Source organism: Zea mays, chromosome 8, assembly GCF_902167145.1.
Source record: "Zea mays cultivar B73 chromosome 8, Zm-B73-REFERENCE-NAM-5.0, whole genome shotgun sequence".
Lineage (NCBI taxonomy): Eukaryota > Viridiplantae > Streptophyta > Magnoliopsida > Poales > Poaceae > Zea > Zea mays.
The window spans coordinates 48,520,948-48,532,184 of record NC_050103.1 but is presented as its reverse complement, the minus strand read 5'-3'; the positions used below and the strand labels follow the sequence as shown (position 1 = coordinate 48,532,184).

General features: G+C 40.8%; 1 protein-coding gene and 1 long non-coding RNA gene across 2 annotated transcripts; both read left to right on the top strand.

The window, feature by feature from the left end:
* Positions 1 to 2,422: 2,422 nt before the first annotated feature.
* On the top strand, positions 2,423 to 3,324 carry LOC103636923 (uncharacterized). Its single transcript, XR_002264408.1, has 4 exons — positions 2,423 to 2,637; positions 2,723 to 2,815; positions 2,901 to 3,002; positions 3,093 to 3,324. It is a non-coding gene; the product is annotated as an uncharacterized lncRNA (long non-coding RNA).
* Positions 3,325 to 3,715: 391 nt separating this feature from the next.
* On the top strand, positions 3,716 to 11,023 carry LOC103635161 (uncharacterized). Its single transcript, XM_008657687.2, has 5 exons — positions 3,716 to 3,814; positions 10,111 to 10,173; positions 10,262 to 10,306; positions 10,393 to 10,647; positions 10,732 to 11,023. The coding sequence occupies exons 1-5, from the start codon at positions 3,716 to 3,718 to the stop codon at positions 10,798 to 10,800; spliced, it is 531 nt and encodes a 176-aa protein (XP_008655909.2). The 3' UTR covers positions 10,801 to 11,023.
* Positions 11,024 to 11,237: the final 214 nt, after the last annotated feature.

Below are 11,237 nucleotides of genomic sequence, written 5' to 3'. Positions count from 1 at the left end.
GGCAAAGTGACGCTATCGCTGATAAGAACTGCAACGACATCAGGCATTGTGGGACGATCTACTGTTTTTTCTTGAACACACAGCAAGGCCACAGCAAGGTATTTCATCAGCTCTTCCAGTTCGTAGTCATCACCAAAGGATTGATCAATGAACTCATTCCATCTTCTATCCTTCCACAGTTCCCAGGCCTGAAAAGAAAATTGATTCTTTACATGTGTATGGTGGTATAGCTTTAGCTGTTAGATGTATCTACAACTCCTAGTGCTAGACAATAGCAATAAAACAGGGAGGTACAGGAAAACACCCTGTGCTTTGAGCCCTATACTTCATGCAAAGAAATAATGTACAACACCATAAGATACACTATCAATAGTTACTGATCTGTTAGTATAATGCAATCAAAATACCAAAGTGTTGAAGCCCTAAATCCATATGGAATCTGTTAGAGAACTTGACCCAAAATTCCTATCCTCAAATCTGAATTTTCAGACTTAGTGATAATTCTGGGTTCTGAACTTTTATGCCTAAGCCAACTTTGAAGTCCTTTTATTATTCAGTCCATTGGGTTTTAGCTTAGGACCATGATATCAAAATGGTAGAGGATCTATGAATGTGCAACTTTGTTGAAGGGAGATGGACTCAGTACTACATAAAAAGTGGCTGTTCTGGACAGTTTGAATCTGGGTTCTTTATAGAAAAGCTGAAGAGTACATATTGGTAAATTATTTAACTCCACTAGTTTTCTAGGTGATTCTGGTGTGCAGCTGTAGGCCTGAACAGATGGGGTTGAAGGGGGGATATTTTCCATCTGGTGTAGCCTTTTTTACTGAAGATTCAGCTGACAACTTGGAGAACCATCTAGTGATGACTCAGCTGCTTGAACTGTTTCAAGTGCTGTCTAACATGCAGTAAAAAAGATTTCTCCTGGTCACACTGTTTGAAGTGCTGACTCCATATTTCTCCACCACGCCCCACCATTCACACATCTTTGGGTAATCTCTCAAACCCTGTTTAGCCCTCTATCACACATCTTTGAGCTGCAAGAATGAGTATAACTCTGACAGACTCCATCCTAGCAACTGGAGCAAAAACTTCATCAAAGTCCACTCCATGCCTTTGAACATACCCTTTTGCCACCAATCTAGCTTTATGCTTGATTATGTCTCCTTTTTCGTCATGCTTCAGGTTGTAAACCCATTTTAGACCTATTGGCCTATGTCCCTTTGGCAATGTTACAAGTGACCAAGTCTTGTTCTCCTTTATAGACTGCAGTTCCTCTATCATAGCACAAAGACGCAAATGGATGCGTTCAGTCCATGGACCCAAATCAACCTGCTATGGTTCAGCACAAAGACGCCATGGATGTATAATGATTTCAATTCTGATGGGCACGTGCTTGCAGGGGATCCAAGAATGGATCGTTCTTATTGGTCTTCGCCTGCAACAGCCACATTTGCTTGTGGTTGTTTCTGTTCTTTCTTCTCTCTTTTCTAACTAGCTATCCACTAAAGAAAACAGCAAGAATAAAAAGCTAGCTATCCAACGAGATTAATACTAACTAGTGAATCTTATTCAGACTAACATGCTGTCCATATGATTTGCTACTGCCACCTGCAATTTCTACCTGTTCTAAAGGTTGTATTGAACCTGTACATAATCTGATATGTGTTTGCCTATTTTGTTTATGAAAATTATAGAATGAAATGTTTGTTTCTTGCCTAAATTTTGGATAATGAAATTCCTAATTTCTAATCTTAGCTCTTAACTGAGAATGCAATTTCACAAGGCAACTAACATGCTCATCTTTTATTTTCTTGATCTCCTATATGTAATAAGCAGAATCAATCATGACAAGAGGACTTCAAAGATTAAAGAATTTGAACATTGATGGAGATGGTGCAGAAGCTGCTCAGGAGGAGCACGAAAATGTGGCAGATAATGAGAACAATGAAAGTTTACAGTCCCCTCCTGATGTTGATGATTTATTAGTCCGCCTGCCACACCAACCTCGAAGTCCAATTAAGATCATATGTAAGTTTCAGGTTTGTTCTTGTATATCTTGGTACAATGTGAAATCTTACATTTTCATATATGCAGGGCCAAATGGAGAGGTTAGACAGATTATAGGGGAATTCACACTTTCAAATTTACTAGCATTACAAGGAGGAAAGGTAATTGTAGAGACAGATGAAAATGGTGTCCCAAATGAAAGGTCAGCCTCCATTCTTGGGCAGCACCTTGGCCATGTAGCAGAAAGCCCAACCTTAGCCCCTTTAGACATCCCAAGATTTGACAATAGCAGGTTTAATTCACACAAGGAACAAATAATAAGGGATGTTGAGGTAATTTTTTGTTATCGGTGCAAGCATGTACCTTCATTTTTTATATATGTACTAACATTTACCTTCCTGTATGTAGCTAAAGTTTGCCTTCCCAAGGCAAACCATACATCTTACAAGGGACTGGATCCTAAGGACAGTTAATAATAGGTGGCGAGCGTACAAATCTAAGTTGAAGAAACAATACTTCAATCGTGACGAGAGAACTCTAGAAGAAATCCTAAGAGAGAAGCCACTTACGACTAATGAACATCAATGGAGATCTCTAGTTGGAATTTGGTGCCAAGAGCAACATAAGGTGCCATCTATTTACTCAACACGTTTATATCAATTTTTAATCAAGGAATGTTACATTATTGCTTAATCATTGCCTGTCTTTGTAGAAATTATGTTCCACAAACTCTCGTTGTGCAAAAGAACAGAAGACTGCACACACATGTGGGAGGAAAAGCCTTGCTAGATTAAAAAAAGAGATGGTGATAAATATTCATCCATATTTGTTAAATTTCACTATCATCTATCTGAGGATTGAAATGATAGCCAAATAACTAAATTATGCAGGAAACCAGAACTAAACGAAAGGTTCATAGGATAGAACTATGGGAGGCAGCTCATAAAAAGAAGAATGGTAGATACACAACAGAAAAGGCAGAGACACTGATGGTACGTACATTTTCTGGTATAAATGATTTATGCTTGATCTAAAAATCAGCTTATAGTTCCTTAACCTTCATATATACTTTGTTTCAATAGGCTGCATCTTATGAGGAATTTAAAAAAAGGAGAGGGAACAATGATGGTAATCGTCTTTCATCTAAAGATTACAATGAAGTGTTCAATGATATTGTTGCCAAGGATTTCAAAGCACGTGGGTACTATGATGATAAGTACTGGAGTCAAGTACAAGCTTTTCAAGGTTTACCGTTTGTTAATCAAACGGAGGAAGAAAGAATGTACCAAGAGAAAGTAAATGAAATTGACAATAAAATGGAATCCATGAGTGGTCTCATGAAGCATTGGCTTACTTTTATGTCAAAAAAGTATCCAGAAGATTTAACCCCAGAAATGAGAGAAGCTTTACAAAATGAAGTAAGCTTGCATTCAACAATGGCCCCCTCCCTCTCTAGAATAAGAGCATATTTTTAACAGTATGTTGGTTCAAATATTTCAGGGTGGTGATAGTTATGACCAATGCAATGAAGATGACAAATCTGAAAATTATGCTGCCAAAGATACGAGTAGCATCCAAGAAGATTCAAATGCTGACGTGACCTCTCAAACAAATGAAGTGCATGTATACTTCCTTTATTTCAATTATTAAATATCATTAGCTACTATATAATAATATTCAAGCTCTTGCTAATGGCTTGTAGAACATGGTTCATGTCGAGCAGCAGCAACAACAATCTGGCCATAGAAGTCTTGGACGAACTCAAGTCCATACATCTGCACCACATGAGCAAACACCTTTAAAGGTATGTTAGAAAGGCCTACTCAATTACCAATGCACATGTATCTTGTATTTTTTTGTATTTTGTTACCTGCTTCAAAGTTGTTATTTTGCAAATGATTAAGCCTCCCCCGCAGCCTGAATCAAGTTTTTAGCATCAGCCTGAATCACACCAACAATCAAAATAAAATTACAGTGAAAGCAAATTCAGATTGATCTAAGACTTTTGCCCTAAAATTCTAAATTGTGTTCATTTATATGATGGTCAATTGGTCATCATACCAAAAGGGAGAGCATGAGTGAATGAGAGTCAATTATCCCAGTACTAGGTGATAGTAAGATCTCCATTTAAAAATGCAGACTTAACATCCATGTGGTGTACCTCCCACTCACCTTGAGCTGCCAAAGCCAGGAGTAACCTCACTGTCTCCAGCCTTGCAATAGGAGCAAAAACCTCATCATAATCAACTCCATGGATTTGTGCATACCCTTTTGCCACTAGCCTGTCTTTGTATTTTACCACCTTTCCGGTTGCATCCCTTTTTACCTTGAACACCCACTTCAGACCGATAGCCTTGTGATCTTTTGGCAGTTCTGTAACTTCCCAGGTCTCATTCTGATGAATTGACTTTATCTCTTCTTCCATGGCATTCCTCCAGCAGTCTTGTTCAATAGCTTGCTCAAAATTTTTTGGTTCATCGGCAGCCAACATGCACAGCCCACTGTACTCGAAATCTTGGATTTCTTCAGTTGAGTCAAACAAATTCGCTAGTGTTCTGTACCTCAATGGTACTCCTTCTGAAAATTGAGGACTCTGTACAGGAGGAGACACCATACCTGTAGTCTGAGCTGTACTTGTCAATGGAGTGTGTGGTGAGCTGGGAACTGCATCATGTCCCACTGCACTCCCCTGGCTTGCTGAGAGATCCCCTTCAGCAGTTGGTTCAGAGGATGCTTCAATATTGCTTTCAGTTGATATTGTCGGAGTTTGGTCACAGAACTGATGGTCTACAACAAATGTTTCAGTCACCTTATCACCTGTGTTAAGCACTAAACTCTCCCAGTCCCATGGTGTGTTTTCTTCGAAAACAACATCTCTGCTAACAACCAGTTTATTTGTGGCAGGATCAAAAAATCTATAGCCTTTTGAACCTGATTCATAGCCAATGAACATCATCCTTCTTGATCTGTCAGCTAACTTATTCAAACCAGGACCAGCTAGCTTTACATGTGCTACACATCCAAAGACTTTTAGATGACCAACACTTGGTTTCTTACCATGCCATGCTTCATATGGGGTCTTTGAGATAAGAGCTTTAGTGGTTGATCTATTCAGAAGATAGACAGCTGTTCTAACAGCTTCTCCCCAAAACACTGAAGGAACTTTCATTGTCTTCAGCAAACACCTTGCCATTTCCACCACTATTTGGTTTCTTCTTTCCACTACCCCATTTTGCTGTGGAGAGTATGGAGTAGTAGTGTAGTGTTTAATTCCTTCTTGGCTGCAGAAATTTGAGAATAAATTTGAAATGAATTCCCCACCCCTGTCTGTCCTCATGGCTTTCAGCCTTCTACCAGATTCAACTTCAGCCCTCATTTTTATGCCTTTGAACAATTCAAATGCTTGATCTTTTGTTTTGAGCATCTCCACCCACATATATCTACTATGATCATCTACCACTAGCAGAAAATATGAGGCACCCCCCACACTCTTAGGAGTTATTTGACCACATAAATCTGCATGAAACAAATCAAGGTTTTCTTCTGCTCTAAAACCAGATACCTGTGGGAAAGGCTTTCTGTGTTGTTTTCCTAAGACACACCCATCGCATACTTGCTCTACTTTCTTCACATTTGGCATCCCCACTACCAGATTTTTCTCACCCAATTCCTGTACAACAACAACAACAACAACAAAGCCTTTTTGTCCCAAGCACGTTGGGGTAGGCTAGAGATGAAACCCCGTATGAAAACCTCAGAGCTCAACCCCCAAAGAACAGAAAAGGGAAACAAAGGCAAAGGAGAACCGAAAACAACGAAACGGGGAAACACATAAAAGAGATAAAACCCACAAGGACCAACAAGATCTAAAATGGACACAAGAAAAGGTCAAACGATTAAGGAGGAAAAGCGAAACTATCAATCAGGGTTCTGGCACGTGAATTGCACACTTCCACCCCTTCCTATCTGCGGCGAGCTCTTTGTCAATATTCCACTCCTTCAGGTCTCTCTTCACAGCCTCTGTCCACGTCAAAGTTGGTCGACCTCTACCTCTCTTCACATTTTCGGGACGCCTAATTATTCCGATATGCACTGGTGCCTCTTCAGGTCTTCGTTGGATATGTCCAAACCATCTCAAGCGATGTTGCATAAGCTTCTCCTCAATTGGCGCCACTCCTACTCTCTCTCGTATATCATCATTCCGGACTCGATCTCTCCTTGTGTGGCCACATATCCAGCGCAACATACGCATCTCTGCCACACTTAGTTGTTGGACATGTCGTCTTTTAGTGGGCCAACATTCTGCTCCATACAACATAGCCGGCCGGATTGCTGTCCTGTAGAATTTGCCTTTTAGTTTGCGTGGCACCCGGTGGTCGCATAAGACACCCGCAGCTTGTCGCCACTTCAACCATCCGGCTTTAATTCTATGACTGACATCCTCATCGATGTCTCCCTCCTTTTGAAGCATTGATCCTAAGTAACGAAAAGTGTCTTTCTTGGGTACCACTTGCCCATCAAGACTAACATCGCCATCCTCATACCCCATGGCACTGAAATCACACTTCATATACTCTGTTTTAGACCTACTAAGCCTAAAACCTTTTGCTTCCAGCGTCTGCCTCCACAATTCCAACTTTTGAGAAACACCACTCCTACTCTCCTCAATAAGTACCACATCATCGGCAAAAAGCATACACCACGGTAAAACTCCTTGTATGTCCCTTGTGACCTCATCTATCACCAAAGCGAAAAGATAAGGGCTCAAAGCCGACCCTTGATGTAGTCCTATGTTAATTGGAAAGTCATCGGTGTCTCCATCACTTGTTCGGACACTTGTCACAACATTAGTGTACATATCTTTAATAAGATTAATGTACTTTGTTGCTACTTTGTGTTTTTCCAAGGCCCACCACATTACACTCCTAGGTACTTTGTCATAAGCCTTCTCCAAGTCTATGAAGACCATATGCAGGTCTTTCTTTTGTTCTCTGAATCTCTCCATAAGTTGTCTTAGTAAGAAAATGGCCTCCATAGTTGATCTCCCGGGCATGAAACCAAACTGATTTTGGGTCACGCTCGTCATCTTTCGCAGGCGGTGTTCAATGACTCTCTCCCATAGCTTCATTGTATGGCTCATGAGCTTAATTCCACGGTAATTAGTACAACTTTGAACATCTCCTTTGTTCTTGAAGATTGGTACTAATGTACTCCGCCGCCACTCGTCGGGCATTCTGTTTGCCCGAAAGATGGTGTTGAAAAGCTTAGTCAGCCATACTATCGCTATGTCTCCAAGACATCTCCATACCTCGATAGGGATACCATCAGGGCCCATCGCCTTTCCTACCTTCATCCTTTTTAGCGCCTCCTTAACTTCATATTCTTGTATCCTTCGTACAAAACCCCTGTTGTTGTCATCGAATGGTTCGTCCAATTCTATTGTAGCACTCTCATTCCCTCCATTGAACAATTTGTTGAAGTACTCCTTCCATCTGTTCTTGATCTCTTCACTCTTCACTAATAGTTGGTTTGCTTCGTCCTTGATGCATTTGACTTGGTTGACATCCCTTGTCTTCCTTTCACGAATCTTGGCCATCCTATAGATATCATTTTCTCCCTGCTTTGTGTCCAGCCGTTGATAAAGGTCGTCATAGGCTTGACCCCGGGCTCTACTAACCGCTCGCTTTGCAGACTTCTTCGCTATCCTGTACTTCTCTATGTTTTCTGCACACTTGTCATGATGTAAGCGTTTGTAGCAATCTTTCTTCTCCTTGATAGCCTTTTGGACATCTTCGTTCCACCACCAAGTGTCTTTAACTTCCCTTCTGTTCCCTTGACTCAACCCAAACTCTTCTGAAGCTATCTTTCGGATGCATGTCGCCATCTTCCTCCACATGATATTTGCGTCTTCCTCTCCTGCCCAAGGGCCCTCCTCGATAACTCTCTTCTTGAAAGTTTGGGCCACATCCCCTTTAAGCTTCCACCACTTTGTTCTAGTGACCTTGTTATGCTTATTTCGTTGTAAACGAATCTTAAAACGGAAGTCAGCAACGACAAGCTTATGTTGGGTTACCACACACTCTCCAGGTATAACCTTGCAATCTAAGCAGGCATGCCTGTCCTCTTTTCTCAAGAGGACGAAATCAATCTGGCTAGTGTGTTGGCCACTACTGAAGGTCACCAGGTGGGATTGCCTCTTCTTAAAGAAAGTGTTTGCTATAAACATGTCATAGGCTAGGGCAAAGTTCAGGATTTCCTCTCCTTCTTGATTCCTAGTCCCAAAGCCGAAGCCTCCATGTACACCCTCGAAACTGGTGCTAGATGTACCCACATGGCCATTGAGATCTCCTCCTATGAAGAGCTTCTCGCCAACTGGCACAAACCATGTCCTCCAGGCCTTCCCAGAACTCTCTCTTTGAGTTCTCATTAAGGCCTACTTGAGGAGCATACGCGCTGATAACATTGAGAACCAAGTCTCCAATGACCAGCTTGACTAGGATGATTCTATCTCCTACCCTCTTAACATCTACTACCCCATCTTTGAGGCTCTTGTCGATCAAGACGCCTACTCCATTCTTGTTTGTTGCAGTCCCCGTGTACCACAACTTGAAACCTGTACCTTCCACTTCCTTCGCCTTCTGTCCCTTCCACTTGGTCTCTTGAACGCATAAAATATTTACCCGTCTCCTCACCGCAACGTCAACTATTTCTCGTAACTTACCTGTTAAGGAACCTACGTTCCAACTGCCTACACGGACCCTAGTTGGCTCGACTAGCTTCCTTACCCTTCGCACCCGCCGAGGAAGATGCAAAGACCCTTGCTCATTTTTCACTACACCCGGGCGCCGATGTAGCGCGCCACTAAGGATGCGACGACCCGATCCTTGCTCACTTATCACCGGCTCCAGATCAAGAGACAGCGCGTCACTTGAGGGGTGACGACCCGGCCCTTGCTCATTTAACACCATACCCGGGTTCCGATATGGCGCGTCGCTAAGAGGGTTACGCCCCAACGGTTTTCTTTGTGGTTTCATCTCCATAAGATTTGGCTGGTTTTTTACGTTGGTTTGCCGGACCTAACACAACCCTCCTCCTTTACCGGGCTTGGGACCGGCTATGTTGAAACGACCCAATTCCTGTAAAGCTCTGAAATTCAAATGTCCATACCTAGCATGCCACTGCCATGCCTTTTGATCTGAATTTGCTAACAGACATATAGGTGAAGATAAACCAAATCTGACAGTATACAGCCTATTTCCAGTTCTAGGAGCAGAAATCAACAGGTTGTGTTCCAGATCATAAATGCACAGCTTCCCATTTTTGCCCTCAAAAAGAAAACCTTTTTCTTCCAGTTGACCCAAACTTACTATATTACACTTCAACTCAGGAATGTAATAAACATCAGTCAAAACCTTATGACCACTCTTACGGTCTTGGATCACAACAGAGCCCATACTGGGCAGTCTCCAGTACACCAGCGATTCTACGCGGTACACAAACAGATTTATAATTTAACTACCCGAGCTAATGCAGCTAAATGCACTGATAACATATTGACATGATTACAGAATGGCTAAATGCAACACCATCTCCATAGCTTCAGAACCCTCCATCAACTGAAGATCATCCACCCCGCTTTCTTTGGCATTTCTGAGAAGCATGTTCAGCTTTGGAACCTCTGCAGCACCAGTGGCAACGATGAGTTTGCTGATTCGTTTGTGGGCAACACCTCATTTTTCACAGTACATGTAGAGCATTTCCTTTCCCCTTACACAAAGGCTAGCCTACAAAAGGCAATCCGCAGGTAGAATATGTGATACATTAATTAAGGGCTCCATGTAGTGCCTGTAAAGTTAGAACTATTTTCAAGTTAGATGCTGAATTCTCATATATACTAACGTGTGCTGAATCATCTAGAATCCTAAAGCAACTCTACTGTTATAAGATGTTCAGAACTGGTCTGCTAGCTTTTGGAAGGATTAGCTTTCTTTTGCAACTCTAGGGTTCAGTAATTGGTTCCTATTCGTCTACATTCCCTGTTAAAATCTAATATTTATAATTTTCTTTTTCTATAATAATTGAGTGAAACTATACCTGTAGGAGGCACAACTTGATGGCAATGTAGTCAAAGATTTGCCAAGTGATCCTATATTGCACAACATGGTATGTCTAAGCTAATTGTATTATTGTTTCAATTAAAATATAAAGCATAATTTGATTAAGTGATGCTATGATTTGATGTTTATTATAGAGAACTCGAAGGGTTCAAGCTGCCAGCATGGGCATATCAGAATCAGTATGTGGTTTTATTTGCCTTGTTTCTTTCCAATTATGACGTTGTTTTTACCAAAAGATCATATGTTCATGTTTTGTAATTTGTAGAGACAAAAGCAAGTCTACCTTATTTCACTGATAAACAAAGGCAGAGTTGTGGCCAAAGGGAAGTTAGTGACTACAGATAGCCAAAGAGAAATATTAGGAGCAAAGCTTGGACCAGAATATTGTGGGGTTCTTGTTGAAGGCCTTGAAAATATTGAACTTGGCAATATTATATATGAGGAGGTACCTAGACCATCTAATCAGATTCGTACACTAATTGATGCTATTGGCTATGTTATTCCTTGGCCAATTACACATGTAAGTTTCTTTTTTATTTGAAATAGTACATGTGTCCCCATAACAACTTCAAATTGAGTTATTGATCTAACACATGTTTCATAGGTGAAACAAGCTAGAAGCTCATCTTGTACCCGCAACAAGTTGGTACCTGCAGCACGTGGACAAAGCTAGATGGCGTGGACAAAGCTAGATGGGAAGCCTAGTATAATTGCAAAGTGAATCAGTTAGATTCTAGTAGTTACTAAAATTTTTAAGTGATATTTGTATGATATTGCCACTTTGGCTTTGCTTCTTTGTGAACACAATTGGCAGTTACTGAACATGTTTGCTATCGAGTTAGTTAGCTTCTTGATATTTTGCCAAGGCCAAAAGCAATATTATTGAGGGTTTATAATTTGATTTTTTTAACATTCATCTCGATGCACATTTATATATATAAATGTATAAATGAAAACATCTTTTTTTGGCACGTAATAAAGTGTTACAGTATAACGTGTCTATATTATTACAAACAAATATAGATGTATGTACAGAATCGTTTCTACAGGTCTTAATACACACTTTGACGTTACTATATAACGTATTGATATGCGTAGGCACACAATACA